Source organism: Gopherus evgoodei, chromosome 1 (assembly GCF_007399415.2).
Source record: "Gopherus evgoodei ecotype Sinaloan lineage chromosome 1, rGopEvg1_v1.p, whole genome shotgun sequence".
Classification (NCBI taxonomy): Eukaryota; Metazoa; Chordata; order Testudines; family Testudinidae; genus Gopherus; species Gopherus evgoodei.
This window is the reverse complement of record NC_044322.1, coordinates 9901302-9918727: the sequence shown is the minus strand read 5'-3', so window position 1 is coordinate 9918727 and position 17426 is coordinate 9901302. Positions and strand designations below refer to the sequence as shown.

General features: G+C 40.7%; 1 protein-coding gene across 6 annotated transcripts in view; it reads right to left on the bottom strand.

Annotated features, from left to right (window-relative positions):
* The window catches only part of EMSY (EMSY transcriptional repressor, BRCA2 interacting), a 60243-nt gene that overhangs the window by 8349 nt on the left and 34468 nt on the right, over window positions 1-17426 (bottom strand). For 2 of the 6 annotated variants that reach the window (XM_030557714.1, XM_030557728.1), the window contains 8 exons: window positions 16891-17064; window positions 14298-14434; window positions 12430-12603; window positions 10411-10609; window positions 4051-4215; window positions 3652-3810; window positions 1401-1460; window positions 155-309 (listed from right to left, as the gene is read on the bottom strand). In XM_030557714.1, coding sequence (XP_030413574.1) covers window positions 155-309; window positions 1401-1460; window positions 3652-3810; window positions 4051-4215; window positions 10411-10609; window positions 12430-12603; window positions 14298-14434; window positions 16891-17064 — 1223 coding nt within the window. The remainder of the gene's footprint in view (window positions 1-154; window positions 310-1400; window positions 1461-3651; window positions 3811-4050; window positions 4216-10410; window positions 10610-12429; window positions 12604-14297; window positions 14435-16890; window positions 17065-17426) is intronic. The other 4 variants (XM_030557704.1, XM_030557722.1, XM_030557690.1 and 1 more) reach the window with 3 other exon arrangements.

Sequence of the window (17426 nt, the reverse complement as noted above, 5' to 3'; positions counted from 1 at the left end):
CAGCAACTCACAATGGGCCAAATTCTGTCCTTATGCTTTGGGTTTCCACTGACACAAGCCAATAGGACACGTGCATTCAAATCAAAACTTGGCCCTATATAATTCATATTGTCTACTTATGTTCACAGACTGTTTGGAAAAGAAAAGGTACAACCTGCTGCATGATATGGGTAATTGCGCCTGTGGAAGATGCAGGGATAGATTTCACCACAACAGAAGTCTGTGTTGCTGTCTGCGACTGGGCCACATGCTGCAGCAGCGTCCTCTGGGGCTGGGACGACTGCTGGTGGGGCTGAGACCGATGACTAACTGAAAGAAAAGAGGTCAATGGCACTTCCCCAGAACTCACTGAAGTAGCTGAAACTACGTGCTTTGTTGTTTTACCTTCAAGTGAAAGCAAATATGGATGAAATAAAAATCTGAGTATGAAATAAGTCCTTTACTGTATGCTAGCTTCAATCCTAAAGTGTAGATCTACTCTGAGAAGGATCTTAAAAATAGCATCATGGAGTCTGGTGTTTGTCTAAGCAAGTGTGAGCTCAGTTTTAAAATGTCCCTCGCCTCCCAAATGCTAGTCCTGCAAACTGAATTTGTGCTCAGAGTTTCAAGCTGGTTTCTTTCATACATCATCAGTATGGACCATTCTGGATTCCGAATTATGCAGTTACATTTTTGCAACTCCGTTGAAGGCAATGGGCTTGCACAGACATAAGTGAAAATGCCAGGATGTGATTACAGAAAATTACTTATCATATGTGAGAAGGAGAGAACTTTAGGACTCTCAAACCTTACATTAAATGTACAGGGCTGGTAATTAGAAAGTGTTTACTTGTAAAGAACTTGAGCAAATTTGCTCAGAAGTCAATGAGACAACAAACATGGATCCATCATACCTGTTTTAGAGTCACTTATCAGAGTAGAACCACAACAACTTTGGGGCTATAGTTTTGGCTCCATAACTAACCAGATGGGTGGGCAGAGTGAAATAGTCCTAAAGTCAGATGATGATTTATTCTATTATCTAACAAAGCAGTCAACAGCATAAGACAACAGCATCAATGGTGAACTCAAATTAGCTTATACCAACTCATACCATTAAATGATATTTGCTTTAATTAACTTATTCCTAAATGCATCAGGTATGGGAAAACATGGTATGGTACTGGATGGCTCAGAGGAATATGATTATATCCAGATGAAACTGACAGTGACTAGAAGTCATTCTTTTCTGGGTCGTTAGAAGGGAGGCCAAAGTCTGGATGAATATGGAAACTTAACTTGCCACTCCTAGAGGGGGTTGGATAAAGTCAGCATTGCCTTTCATGCTATGCCAGCTATTAGCGGATATCCCAAACAGTTTCTACAGAATTTAAACTTAATTTAAAAATAAAGTTTCTAACCTATATGGTTGTGTAGAAATTCTTCCGAATGTGAACCAATACAGAGTTGTCTTCCTGAGTCTGCAGACAGACAAAAAATGATAATACTAAGAGGTGTGAACTTCCCCATTCAGTTCAATGGGTGTTAATACTGAAGCCCAGCAGCTATTTAGATTTATTTAAAATGTACCTAAACCTTTGCTCTAGGTGCATGTATAAAAATTCACAACACATAAATGTGGGTATAGTACATTATTTCACTGCTTATCATTTTAGCAGAAAATCCACCTATTCTGGGATTAGTGGCATATTTTTTTGTTTCATATACACATTCAGTGACCCCATTCCTAAAATTCAAATGGGAAGAAACTGGAGAAGTAACTGTAGTTGTATGCTGTTACGAAGGCTGCTGCTGTCCAACCCATGGTTGGTTGCACTTCATTGGTGCGAAAAGCAAATGACCCCTACCATGCACATTCCCTGTAATTCTGTAAATCACTTTGAGCTCTGTAAAAAAAACAAACCAGTTTTAAGTTACTGATTATTGTAAATTCAGGGAAGCGTTCATTGCTATTGTCTGTATCCTGGATCTGTAGATAAAGAGGATTTCAAACTACACGAATATTGAATGAGCATCTTTTATCAGCACTGATTTAAGATATATGTATAGCTCAACTTGACTTTTCCAGTACATCTTGGAGGAAACTGGAGACTCGAATACAAGGTACAACACACAGTGTATGGTGATTTCAGGGAATATAACTGATCTTCAAATAACTGGTGATCAGTTTAATAATGTTATAATGTATGCTTACTTGTTATTAAATACTTATCATACTACTTGTTATCTAAACAACATTTTAATGTTAAGTCAATGCCTTCCCACCAGGGATCCGTTGGAGTTATGAGTCTCTCACTCGGAATTGAAGCCAGATACAGTAGGAAGTATTAAAAAAAAAAAAGTCCGATTCAACTTAAATCTGGATAGCAGGGGGCGAAAGTGGAGGGGAAAATGAAAAATGGAAATACCAGCTTAGACGTTAACAAATACTAAAAACACTGAAATCATATTTTAAATATATTTTAATATGAAAACAATATAAAGCTTGCTTAAACACACATTTTCACCACAGTTAAAACTTAATTGGGAAATGCAAAATGCAAGCATGTAGATATTAATTCAAATGATGAATTTAAGAAGCTAAACATGGTAATTCTTTCACACTGAATTTCTTAAATGGTGCAAATGTCTAGGGGCAGATGAGTGTTCCAGTTTGTGGGAGATATAGTTTAATTAGATATATGTCCAGAGAAAAACACTGAAGGATTGAGGCAACTTGAGGACTAGAAAGATGTTTTAGATAGATAGTAGGTCAGTTGAGGTTAGGGAAAGATGAATCCCAATAATAAGTGTGATGTGCCAATCTGAAGCATTAATTTGGCAATGCAAAATGGATATAAAAAACTTTACTAGCCCAAACACAAAATGTACTTGCCCACTACATCATAAGGATGGCAATTATAATGGAAAATGCTCACCTGGCCAAAAAAAGGCTACCTGCTCAGTACTGGTAAGTACTGAATTCCACAAAGTTGGGTGAACTAATTTAGAAAGAAATTGCTGCTGAGGTCGTCTGGTGTTCTAATACCTGGCAGGTATGAAGCTGAGATGACAATCGGTTTGGCTATGCGCAGGCGTGAAAGTGGGCCGGTATGGCATACCAGTAAGAACCCGCACCGGCCCATACCCAGCTGCAGCGCTTTAATGTCCCTGCCCCTTTTGCCTCCACAAAATTCCACAAAGTTGGGTGAATTCCACAAAGTTGGGTGAACGAATTCTGCAAGAAGTCTTTTACCCTTTCACAACAGATAAGTCATATCATGAATCCCGACCTTCATTTTCTACCTTTCCTTCCCAAGAGTTTGCCCCAAAGACATCAACAGGGGCACTTTGCCCTTTCACCACCAGATCAGAGTATGTTTAAATGATCTAACTTGAAACAATGACCTTCTGTTTCATTTTACACCAGAAACAGATAGATGCACATTCTCTGACCTACCAGGGAAGAGCAGAAGCATCCCATGCCCCTTAATATGTCCTCAAAGTAGGGGAAGACAACTACCATGAATTTCCTTTACAGAAATACTATGAGGAAAGGAAGACAAAATACTGTTCCCCTCTCCCCCACCATATGCAACAACAAAAAGGCTTTCCACTGAAAACCAGCCATCCTAATTCTAATATTCATAGTATGTTTTTGTAGCCACTTACCAGTTGTGATATATTCAGCAACTAATTCTGATTCTACTACAGCAATGGAAGGGCTTTCCGGAGAATGCCTCTTCTCCTGAGTCATCTGAATAGGAACTGCCATTTGGCTCAGATCAATGGTAGGTTGTCTTGGTTTTGATTCCAACTTCTCCTTCACTGCTTAAAGATATTTGGGTGGAGGGGTTGAGGGGAGAGAATGCACCTTTTAGTAAAATAGACTCCAACTGAAGTTAAATACACAGAATAATAAGAGAATCAAACTGCCCCAAGAAAGTGGGACATAAGATATACTGTACTTTCAAACTGAACACTTGCAAGAGCAAAAATACAGAATTTTCCTCTAATAAACAATGCAATTGGCTAACATGATTCAAAGTGATCCCAAACACACACACACACCTGTTGTCTGCTGAAGTTCCAGAAGTGCTTTTATTGTAGAAGTAGCTGATTGTGATTCATTGGATACATCTTGATAAATTATTGTGGGGCTGGTGTCCACAGCAATTTCATGTTCTGACCAATCCTGACTTCTAGACGCAATCACGTGAACGACAGGCTGGGAATCTGTTACACAGAAGAATGAGGACAATCAACCAACTGCAACATTTTTATTCAGTGTTTATTACAGGTGGAGCTGGTAGCAACACCTATTGTTAAGGTTGCCTAATAATTTCCATTATAAAAATATTATTTTCAGTTGCTTTTAACTTTGTCAAATTTTAACCATTCAAACTGAAGTTTTTCTGAGTGTTTGCCTCAAGCTGACCTTTTTGGGAAAATTTCAGCTGTTCAGATATTCAAGTTATTCAGTATTCAAATACTGAACAAAACAAGCCTTAATTTAAATTTGATCACATTAAGTTCCCAAAAAACACTATCAATGTGGAAGGAAAACTTACTCACCTTGTGCAGTAACTGGAGTTCTTGGACATGTATCTCACCCCTGTGGGTGCTCCACTTCAGGTTCCCATGCGTCCTGCACCTTTGATTGGAGATTTTTGGAGCAGTGCCTGTGTGGCCTGTGTATGTGTCCCACACATCCTAGTACCCTGTGCTGAGGCTATATGGTGAATCATTCTCCATTCCTTTTCCACCAAAGTCTCCCAAAGGAGATTCTGAAGCAGAGGTGGAGGAGGGCAAGTAGTGGAGTACCCACAGGGAGACACGTCTCAAAAAATTCCAGCCCAGTCCCTGCCCCTTTTGCCTCCCTTGTCGGCAGCCCTGCTGGTAGGGTCCATACCAGCAGAGCCACCAACGGGAGGCGGGAGGGGTAGGGGCAGCACTTTAAGGACTGTCCTGTGCTGCAGCAGTGCTTTAAGGTTGCTGCCCCTTCCCCACCCCACATCGGCGGCCCTGCTGGTAGGGACCCTACTAGCAGGGCTGTTAACAGGGGAGGCAAAAGGGGCAGGGACATTAAAGCGCTGCGGCTGGGTATGGGCCAGTGCGGGTTCTTACTGGTATGCCATACCAGCCCACTTTCACGCCTGCGCATAGCCAAACCGATTGTCATCTCAGCTTCATACCTGCCAGGCATTAGAACACCAGATGACCTCAGCAGCACTTTCTTTCTAAATTATGAGTCGGCTGGGGGAGAGGCGTGGTGGCACAGCAACGTTAAAGTGCTGCCGTGGCAAAGAACTCTGTAGCATTTTAATGTCCCTGCCCCTTTTGCACCCCCTCCCCCCACAGCCGCTGATGGGCTAGGGTGGGAGGGGGGCCCAAAGGGAGCAGTTGCTCTGGGGCTGGCAATGTAAAAGGGCCCTGGGCTCCGGGTGCTGCTGTCGCTGGCACAGCAGCAGCATCCAGAGCCCCAGGCCCTTTAAATCAACACGAAGCCCCAGGCGGTGTGGGCCAGGCAGCGTGGAAGGGCTGGTTGGGGGATGCTGACCTTGTAGCACCCCTTTTGGGGGCAGAAGCCTTCCCCCCCATACCGGTAAGGGTCCTGACTTACTTTCACCCATGGTATGCACCAATTTCAGCATTTTATTGCTTCAGCACAGAGAGATGGGGAAGGTGCTCTGCTCCTCCCTGGGGTTGATATAATAAATTCATGCCATGTTGTCTGTCACTATCTTTAATGACTTTGATGTGTTTAGAGGTAAAAAAAAGTGTAGGCAAACATTTTTGACTTGTCCCAATTCCAGACCATTGATGTGAAGAAGCTACTCTGGTAGTAACCATTTGCCCTGAACCTTGTAAGGTTGCAGATACGCCCTCAACCCAAAACTGAAGTGTCTTATGTTATCCCTACAGCAGGGGGATTCTGGAAGAATGTCACATCTGCACAGATTTTGGTCAGTGCTTCCACCAGTTGAGTGATTGTAGAACCCATTGGGAAACGGACTGTAATCTGTCTAGGCTGTGCTTTCTTGATTTGTAAATCATTCAAAACCATCCCTATAGGCCTCCGAGCTGTAACCTGGCATGCTGCTCTACAAATATGCAAGCTGACGTGTGTCCCAGCATTTGAAGACAAACTCTTGTTGTTACTTGAGAACTGCATTGAATCCTTGAGATGAGATTCATTAATATGAGAAATATTCTGGGGAGAAGGTACATCTGCCTGTCAATGCATCCAGGGAAGCCCCTATGATGTCTAGATGGAGTCAAAATTGATCTTGAGATTTATGTGAAGGCCCAGGCTGTGAAACGGAGAACACATCATCTTCACTGCCATCAACACTTCATGATACAATCTGCCCCGATCAACCAATCATCCAGATACTGGAAAACTATTATACTCAAATGACATAGATGGGTGGCAACTAATTCCAGAATCTTTGAGAACACTCTTGGGGCAGAAGATAGGCTGAAAAGGAACACCCTGTACCAGTAGTGCTCACTGTTGATAAGGAAACAAAGGAACTTTTTTGTATGAAGGGTAAATAGCAACATGAAAATATGAGTCTTGCAGACTGACAGTCATGAACCCATCTCCTAATTCTAACAAGGGAATTATTGCTGGAAGAGACACCATCCTGAATCCCTATTGTTTTACATATCTGTTTAGCGACACAAAGTTTAAAACTGGTCTCCACTCTCCATTCTTTTTGGGATCAGGAAGTACTTTGAATAGCATCTCCCATCTCCCATCCCAACTGGTTCTATTGCTCCTAAATGTAGAAGCGAGGCAACCACTTGCACCTGTAATTGATCATGAGAAACGTCCCTGAAAAGAGACAGGGAGGAGGGATAGATTTGAAATGGATAGTGTAACCAGATGTTATGGCTTCCAAAACTCTTTTGTCCAATGTTGTACTTTGCCACGTAGTTTGAAAATGGGAGAGGTAGCATCAAAAAGGAGGGAGAATGTTGCAGTTGTAAAATCTTGTTGATTGGATGGCTGAGACTCTCAACTGATCCATCAAAACTGTCGCTTGGAGATTGCAAATGGCTGAGAAGATGTAGATGTAGCTGAAGGTGGTTTCTTTTTAGAGTATCTTGGCCTCTTGGATAGTGGCTCAGATAAAGTCTACGGTAAGATGGTCTATGATAAGCTGAATACAAGGCTAGGAGTGCTTTCTGTACTGAGACCTAATGATCTCCTATTTACAGGAGTATAAAGCCTTACAGACTGCAGTGTAACTATTGTGCCCCTTAAAGCGAGGAGAGATATATCCATTGAGTCCGTCATATATCCATCAAGTCCACCAAGAGCTTGCAACCAACAAAAGACAGGCCTTTGACAGTGCTCTGAACTTCTCTTGGAAAGCCTGACAACTGCAGCCAAGACTTGCTTCTCATGACCACTGCAGTGGATATAGGTTGTGCTGCTGTACCTGCAGCATCCAAGGAGGCCTGGAGCAATGTCTTTGTATAATCGCCTTAAATTGGTCAGTTCCTTTGGCAGGTGTTCAATAAAGGAATTAGATTTGTTGTAATTCCAACAGTCTTATTTGGCCACGAGTGCCTGAAGGTTCGCTATTCTGAACTGAAGTGTAGCTGAAGAGTGAGATTTGCGACTAAAAAGACTAAGCCTCTTGTGGTCCTTATTGTATGGGGTGGACATTGAGCTCAGCTGTCTACTGCACCCATTAACGGCCTTCACTACCATGGAATTTTGAGATGAATGAGAAAATAGAAGCTCTGATTCTCTGGCAGGGACAGAACACTTATTATCCATACTTCTGCAGGTAGATGGTGCAGTAGCTGGGGTTTGCCAAACAAGTCTTAGCAGACTCCATAAAAGCTTCATTGACCAGAATGGGAATCTTCATAGATGTGGAGGTGTGTAAAATATCTAGGAGTTTATAGTTGGACTCCTGAACCTCCTCTAAGGGAATGTGTAACAGGTCAGCAATTTGCTTCATCAGTTCTTGAAACTGCCTGAAGTCACTGGCCATAGAATGTGGTGGAGGCATCACAGTTTCATTAGGTGATGAAGAGGCAATATTAGTAAGAGGTGTGACCTCTTTATCCACCCTTGTTTCTTGCTCCTCAAAGGACTCCTCCTTTGGCATAGATGGTGATAGAGGATGTTGAGGAGAATGGTCCCTTCTCTGCTCCCTCCAGCGGTATGGAGACCTAACTGAAAATTGTCAACAACAGAATGCCCACAGGCCCCAGCAAGACCACTCAGAGGGGCCAAATGGCATAGGTAGAGGCATTCATCTGTGTTCCTGCCACAGGTGTATCATTTGAGATTTATCTTCCTGAAATATGTCAGTGTAGGAGGGAGAGTGATGTGACCTAGAATACCCAGGGGAATCCTGGACCAATATTTGAGTCTAGGAATGCTCTTCCACATGCTCCAAGGGAAAGGGTGGGGAGGGGAATAGTTGTTCTGCCTGCTAAGTAGGCAAGAGTGCGTACGGTACTCTAGTAGACAGAGGGGTATGTGACTGAGAGAGTCTTGAGGCTGATAAACCCCCAGTACTCGTTAATAGAGGAGACATTGGCTCCAAAGATGTTATCAGGTCTTCAGGGTACCTAAATTTTTATAGGACCAAAGGTATCATAGACTGGGTTGAGCGAGAACCTATGGAGGATGGCTTCAGTACCAATGCAGTTGGTACCAAGTGCTTGGCATGGGACTGAATAGGCTCAATTTGTAAACAGAAGGTATATGAGCAGTCTTTGGTACCACTGACTTTCCAGTGTTATTTGTGGACGGAATTAGCCTTTTTTCAACTGCATCTCTGCCACCTAGGAACTTGGTACCGATTTTGGCTTAGATGATTGACTTCTCTTCACCTTTGTAGTAAAGACGCTCCCCGGGTTTTGCAAATCCGGATTTACGGAAGAAGTTCTATATGTTGTTTGTTTTTCGTGCATACTTGTTGGGTATACGTTCCCGACTTCAGCAAAAATCAATTTACACAAGGTGTTCGGGAGTGGAACTCTTCCGTAAGTTGTGGAGAATCTGTACTGACATCACTGCATGGAACTCCCCTTGGGACCTGAGGTCTCCATAGTCATCTTGTGTATTGGTGACAGATTTTCTTGGAGATTTACTCCTTGCCTCCTTTTGCTTAGAGGCAGATATTGAGATTAATGGCCGCTGACCAAGATATTGATGTGGACGCTGCACTAGTGGTATACCAGGAGGTCTATGTACACAGGTTCCTCCAATCCCTTCGACCCAAAGCTGGTCATAAAGCTGGCTCCATTATCAGGAGCTTAAAGTTGATTTCCCAATTTTTTGGGGCTCTGCCCCTGAAGGAAGTGCAGATCTTGCATTTACTGGAGGCATGAGCACCATCTAGACAGTGGAGGCACTGGGAATGCCAAGACACTGACTGGAGTAGCCTCACAGCAGGATAGGCACCTTCTGAATCCCTGGGAGCCCAGCCTATCCTGCAAACAAACAAAAACTGACCCCCTATGAAGGGGAAACATTTTAACATCTAACTATATCTATGAATAACTTGGCACGGGGGTTGTTTTTCTTTTTTTCAGTGAAAGGAAAAGGCGAATATCTGTTCCAGCGACTAAAAACATTAAAAGGTCACAGACTATATGCTAACTAGCTAATTGCTGAATACTAGAGAGAACAGGCGCAGATAAACGCCATCTCATGTTGATTGCGGTTGAGAAGGAACTGAGGGGCAGTTTGTTTGTGCAGCCTCTTCTAGCCTCAGCGTGGAGCATAAACACATGGCATAGGGCGCAGGAGCACCTGAAGTGGAACACCCACAGGGACACTATTTGAAGAACAAGTTTTAAAAAGTTACATCGAAGGGATGAATGGAAGACGAGGGCAGCTATGTATATGAAAAAGATAAAAGGCGTTTGCAGATAAAAACTGACCATTTTGCCTTTGTCTAAAGGACATGTTTAAAAATACTTGTGTATATAGTCTCTTAATGAGTGTGCAAATCCCTTAATGTTACAATGGATGCCACTGCCCAGGAAGACCTGAACAGTTTGATTTTTTTTAAAAAGTAAATTATTTTATATTTCAGGAACTGATGATTTTGAGGTGAAAAGTAAAAGATTTCTGATTAATACTACATACTTCTCCAGAACATGTCATCAACAAATCTCAAAGTGCTTTCAGAAGTTAATCCCCAACACACCTGCAAGTAGTAATATCCTCATTTTTCAGATGGGGAACTGAGACATGGGGTACAGGACTCACAGAAAGTCAATATTTAGAAGCAATTCTCAGGAGTCCTGATCTCCAGTCACCTAACCAGATCAGATGACCATGGATTTAAAACATAATGAAGAGAAACAACAGGCTATAAAAAACTAGCTTACATCTTTGGAAGAGGAAATCAAAGCTTATTATTTAGCAAACAAAGTGATTATATTTACCTTGGGAGCTCTGGGAGGACTCTGTAGAAGAGGAGCTGCTATCAGTGTAGCTCTGTGGTTCTTCTTTCACTTCTGGGAGAGAGGCATTTCCTGCCTCTGCCGCCCTGGATGCCTGCTGCAATGTTTCAGTTACCAACTGCCTTGTCTGTTCACTCACAACCGTAGCTTGAAATGTCACTGGCTTTGGTTTTATGAGAACCTAATAGAAAAAAACAATTTTTCTATTTACAGTAAGAGCACTCAAGGAAGGATCAAACATCTATCAAAGAGTTTCTTGAACTTCAGTTGCACACCGTCTCCTGATATGTAATCAAGACAGCATATACAACCCCTACAGAATCCTCTTTTTGTATGTTCCTGTCCATATAGAAGCATGGCAGATTCCTACACAACCAATTAGCATCTGTGTATACTATGAACTATATAGATCATCTAACTTAAGGTCTATTCTTAAGGTCACATTATGCTATAAGGAACTAATCCAGTAAAGTACTTAAGCATGTGCTTAACACAAGTGATATATGGGACTGGGCACTAATTTATTTAGACATGCAACAGGCTTTTCTAGTCCTGACCAATTCAGATAGATTCTGAAAACCTGTTTATGAATATAACTTTGTCATTTATCGATACAAGATTAAACTTGAACTCTGTTTAGACTTAGAGTGCCCAGAATTAGGATAGATTCAATAAGACAGGGTGCAGAGGGCTAACATACTAGTCTTAACTCTGCAGTCTACAGTTTATGCCTAAAATCAGAGTATACACTTAAAGCTGAGAAGCCCAGTGATCCTATTACATGCCTGTGTACTACAGTTGTCAATCTGCACTAAGTGGCATAGGACCAGAACAGCAGGAGTCAGGACTAGGGTTCATTAGAAGAATTGAAGTTTGCAAGGACCTTGCCTACCTTATACTTAGCTCATGCCACTGCTATTAAACCATCAATTTTATGAGCACTAAATTCATACATAAACAAAAAAGATATCAAACAAATTTATGGCACCTATCTTCACAGTACCTAAATTACTACATCTAATCATATCAGATTGTTTTGAACAGGTTCTGGCACACAAAAGGAAGATAAGTATTACCATATCAGAACAGACTAAGAGTCTAACTACTCTGATGTCCTGTTGATGCCAGATGTTTCAAAGTCACTCCATAGGGCAGGATTCACCCTGTTTCTTCCCAGTCCCTCAGTTGACAGATTCTGGAGAGATTCCTCCCATCTTTCATGGCATCAAGCCCAGCTACGTATTTTCTTTAGGCTACAGTTGAAAGCAGTAGCTTCCCTTCAGGAATATGAGCAGCCCTGAAGAATTAGGTGATTTTTATTGCACACAAAATGTGTTCTTAAACATGCCATTTTTAGCCATATATGATTTCCCTTACTACTCTGAAGAACTGAATTCCACAAATTAGTCATACATTGCTTAATAAGTATTTCCTTTAATGTTTAAAATGTGTTGCCTTTTAATTTCATCATGCACTTCTTCTATCATAAAGCAGAAGACTGAATAGTGCCTGACTGGCCTCCTCTATATATTTCTACCATATAACTATATTTCAGTCCTTTCAATCTCTCCGCACATCTCCCTTCCATATCTGTAATCCTCTCTCCTCCTAATTATAGATTCATGCCTTATCTGATTTTTGGGAACTTTGTTGCACAGAATGTTTGTTCAAGTGTATAAATCTTCCTGAATAATTCAATCTTAAAATATTCTGCTTAAGCTTTACAAATACAGTCGCTGGCCTCAAAGGTGAGATTTGGGCTTCTTCTCCTGGAAAGTAATATGCTTAGATACCCATCTAGAGTGCTAATGGAGCACCAAACTGCCAATCTGTTAGGCTCCAGGGAGAGACTTACTTCAAGAAGTGCATAAGATACACATTACTATAACCAGATCAATTTCACCCTACACCAAAGGCTTTTAAGTGCAAAGGACTCAACACCATGAAGGCTTGTTTCTCTTTTTATAGTAATCTAAGTATGTTTCATAAAACAGTATGTACCTGTGTTTTCCCTTGCTGCCCATAAACAATTTTGGTTGGGATGATTTTGGTGGCTGGCTGGACAGTAGATCCTAGTCCTTTCGGCTGTGTGACTATCATTTTTGTGATGGGTCTGGTTGCAGTGATGATGGCAGGTTTTGCTCCTGCTGGCACTGCTTGAATAGTTTTCTCCCCCTGAAGTAAAGGCAAAATGTACATATTAACTTGCCATGCAATTTCTTCAGTGATATAAAACACCCTCATCTAAACATATGTAAAATTCATAAGAGGCAGTACAGTGGCTGCTCTAACACGCTAACCAATTTCTTTCATCATCAGGTTGGTTTCAAGGAGTAAGTGCATTTAATAGAAAGTAAATTCAAAAACCAAGCACAAAAATATCTACTCTTTTAAACTTTACTATAATGAGGAGGCTGATGATGAAAGGACTAGGAGAGTTTATCTGGCGTTAAGAAAACCTCTCTTTTCTGGGAAAGTAGAATTGTACAAGATGTTTAAAGGTATACTCAAAACTTTTAAGAGTTGCTCTTTGTCAGTAGCAACATCTTAGATTATTAAAATGGACAAGACTTTAATATTTTATTTACCTTTTACAATTTATGCTGTTATAAATTTATTTTGGTTTCCACAATGAAACTAGTTTAGCCAGTTTTATTTTGAATTCTAGTGTGGTTTTCTTGAGGGTGTGGTGGAGGGAAAAGGTGGCTTTCAGCAGTGCAAGGCAATGTTCACTTTTAATTTGTTAAGCACGTACAGATGCTACATAAGATACAGCTATCAAGAGAATCTCTTCTTCAGAGAATTCACAGAACATAAAATAGAATCCTCTGCAATTTCTTTGCAAACATGCTTTAAAAGAAAGTTAAAAAATACCAAATCTTTATTAACATTAATTTTTATAAAGAATTTTACCAAACCTAAATCTGGAGTTTACAATTTTTTGACGGTTTGTTCCTTTAATCTATCTTATGTTATTATGCCTATCACCGGGGTATCCAATACAGCTGGTCAGGAATTTTCCAACAAAACAATTTTTTTTTTAAATCAGAAAATGCTGATTTGTCAAAATTGAACATTTTCATGGGAACGGTTCTATTTTATTGAACTTCCAATGGACCCCAGGTAGACCAGACTCTTGTTAACTTGACAATAAAAGTCTTCTCAGTTTCACTGCTGCCATTTAGTGGTTGGCAGCAGTAAAACTGTCAAGAATCATGTCAATTTCATTCAGCAGCTGCCAGGGCTTCCATGGTCCCTGGCTCTGCTGCAGGCGATGCTGGGAAGCATATTTTGTTTTGGAACATCACATTCTGGTGTTTCCAAAACATTGCAGGATTCTAGTTTAGTGAAAATCTGAGCTTTCAGCTTTTCATCCTAATTCAGGATTGCCATGAAAAGCTTAGAAGTAAAGGGCATACATAACTAACAGATATACAGCTGGATATAAAATTTTCCAAATGACATTAAATATGCAGAATATTTGAAAAAGGACCCTTCCTTCACACATTGGATCAGATGAGATCCCATGCTCACATTAAAAGAATTGGTACAAGAATCCAGTCATTTTGTATGGCTCCACCCTTTTTGGACTGGACAGCCTCTGTAACCCAGAGACAGCTGAACAGAGAACTCAAAGAAGGAGACGATATGAGGCTTTAACCAAATTTTAACAGTCCCTAGTGAGCCTCCGCTTTTGTTAACTGCTCTACTCCCTGACCTAAGCCCACCTACATCTGCTAGACAGCTAATGAGAGTTCTGCTAGCCAGGACCACTATATGAAACTAAGTTTATTACAAACAGAGAAAGGCAGAAGGCAATACACACTCTTACTTGGTCTGCGGATTCTAAACATAAAACTCTTGCTTACCCCAGCATTTAATAATGTTGTAACAACATTTTTGCCTGGAAGTCCTTGAATAGTTGTTCCTTTCCCAGTAGTCTTTTGCACAACAATCACATTGGGCTTGGATGTCATTGGGATTGTAGTAATTTTGGTTGTAGTTCCTTAAAGCAAGTGGGAAGAAGAGAGGCTTGGGTTATGTATATATTTCATGTAACTCTAGAATCTTTACAAAAACGCTTTGGGTGCAGCATAAAGAAGATAACGAGGGCTTCTGATTTTCATTTTTAATCAGTAAACACCAATAAAACACCCCGGATACCAAAAAAAAAAGAGAACAGAGTTTATCCAATAAACACTGGAAAAACACCAGAAATGGTTACTTGTATATAAGGGCTTGTTTATATGGAACAGACAAGGGATGTGGCTTCTAACGCATGCTAATATGTTGCACATTATGTGGTCCAAGTAGACCCTGCTGGTGAGCACTAAAGGTTCCCTAATGTGCTTTAATATAGCGCTACTACGTTAAAGCACACTAGGGGACACTACAAAGATTCATTACTCATTACGATGTGTACAAAGAGAAAGTCCTGAACCACCCCGACTTTTGGAAAGCTATATAAAACTTGAAAATTGCTAAACATAAATCCTGAAAAATGAAATTGATATAAACTGAAAAACAGAAGCCCTAAAGATAATCCTACCATCACGGCAGGTTTAAATGCAACTGAAAAAAGTTAAAACTGCTAAAGAGACGACATTTAATGCGTGACCTGAAGCCAAGAATGTAGGGTGCACAACAACTGCAGATCCTGTATGGGGAGCACAGAGCTGAACAGTTTTTATGGTTGATACAAAGCAAAGGACAATTTTTGAACAGCTATCATGGAAGGTACAGGTACAAATATTATGGTTGTGTGCATTTACCTTTGACATATTCTGTCAATATACACATTAGCTCTGGCTCTCAGTGTTGCAAATTTTGGGCATCCCTGTGCTAAAAGAAAGTTGTCCACCAAATAAATTATTTCAAATAGAAATAAAGATTGAAAATTGTAGATCAAGCAATTCTATCTGCAGCAGATTTTGCAAGAGAAAAATCTGAGAGTTTACAACTTATAAAAGGGAGGTTTCCCATTCAGATTAACCTGTTCATATGCTGAGAACACATTAACACTATTTTCTCTCTTTTCCATAAAGGGAGGCCAGGTTTTTACTATGGCTAATGTATGGGAATACAGAATTCTGTTACTGGAATTATAAGACAAACTTTTGGTTTCTTTCACAGCATTATTTAAAAAAAAAAAAAAACCCTCCTTCCTTTTGAACCCCCGAGCTCAGAAGACATTTTTCTACTGATGAACTTCTTGTTCTTCTTCCCTCCTACCATATAATAACTTGCCTTTAGTGGCTTCTTGTTTATTTACAATGACGCTTTCTGAACAGCTTCTCACAATGGCTAACAAACATACAAGTCACCAGTGGTATCAATCTGCCCATTTTAATAATTACTTTTCTGCTCAGATAACCACCACTTCTGTTTTTCCCTAAAAATAGTTCCAATTCTCTGTAAATACATCACACCTAGCTGCTGAAGTGTGTGCCAACAAAGAATCCTGGTTATCAACTTCAACCCATCATTGACATCTGGTGGCAGGGGCGGCTCTAGGGATTTTGCCGCCCCAAGCACAGCAGTGGACCCTCCGCAGGCAAGCCGCTGAAGGCAACTTGCCTGCTGCCCTCACGGCGACTGGCAAAGAGCCCCCAGCGGCTTGCCGCCCCAAGCATGCGCTTGGTGTGCTGGGGCCTGGAGCCGCCCCTGCCTGGCAGCTACTTCATAACAGATTCTAGTTTTAAAAATACATTTAATTTGTACCAATTTTGAGAAAAGGAAATAATGCTAAGATGGTGAAAGTAGGGTTTCTCTCAATTCTAGCCTATGAAACCCCTAGTGAATGCTCCACTGAATGGAAAGATTACTTAGATGCCCTCCTCAAAACCTGCATTGTTTGCAGAACCTCATGTACTATGCTTCCTTGGAATAAAGGCCAACTACTGATCTCAAGTGCACAGGTTGGTATCAAAGGACTGTGGTGCATATGCTATTCTATGAAACCTCCACTAGATCTAGAAATCTCATCAACACTCTCCAGAGATGCTCTCTGCAGACAACAAAAAAATGATTTTTTTTTTTACTCCACTCGCATTTCCAAAGGAGCTGATATAATTCTCCCTGCCTTCTACAACATAGCACTAATCATTTTTCCACTCATCAAGATTTCTTCTGGCTTCCCAGGCTCCTCTTACATTAAGATGCTAAAAATTTGCTTCCTTCCTAAATCTAAGGCATGCCCTAACCCCTCACAATACCTCCTTCCATTCTTCAACACCTTCACCCTCTTCTCGTTCCTCACTTATCAATCAGCCATTTCTGATATGTCTAAAGGAGAATAACTCTCTTACAATAATTGGTCCTAAATGCAAAAAATATTTTCAAACATGTACCAAAACTATTTGTCTGTGTACCCACAGAGACAAATCAAACGTGAGGCCTAAAGTATTTGCGTGTCTCTAGAAGTTTTGTATCTCAGATAAGGCTTTATATCAATACACCTACCAGAAACAATATTACTGCTTATAATCTTGCCTCCCAGTGTAGCCAGCGATTTCGGTACTACAGTAATGATGCTGCCACTGGTTGTTTTCACATAAGTGGCAGCGCCTGGAGTTCCAGCCATCCGAGCCCCAATAGAGGGGCTTACCGTTGGACGAGTATATGTTGCTTGTGTCCCTATTTCAAAGTAAAACAATAAAAACAGGCTTGCAATTAAAACACGAAACACTATGAGTACTGCAAATTGTGAAAGAAGGTTTAGATCAAAGAGAAGTATTTAGTTCCACTATAAGAAATTGGACATAGGAACAGAGGAGAGGAAGGGATCATCAAGTCCAGTCCATTGCTATCACAGGCAAACTCACCATACAATCCTATTCATAAATTTATCATGCTCCATTTTAAAACTAGTTAGGTTTTTCACCCCCACTACTCCTATTGGGATGTTGTTCCAGAACCACACTCTTCTGATGGTTAGAAAACATCTTCTAATTTCCAGTCTAAATTTATTCATGGCCAGTTTATACCCATTTGTTTTT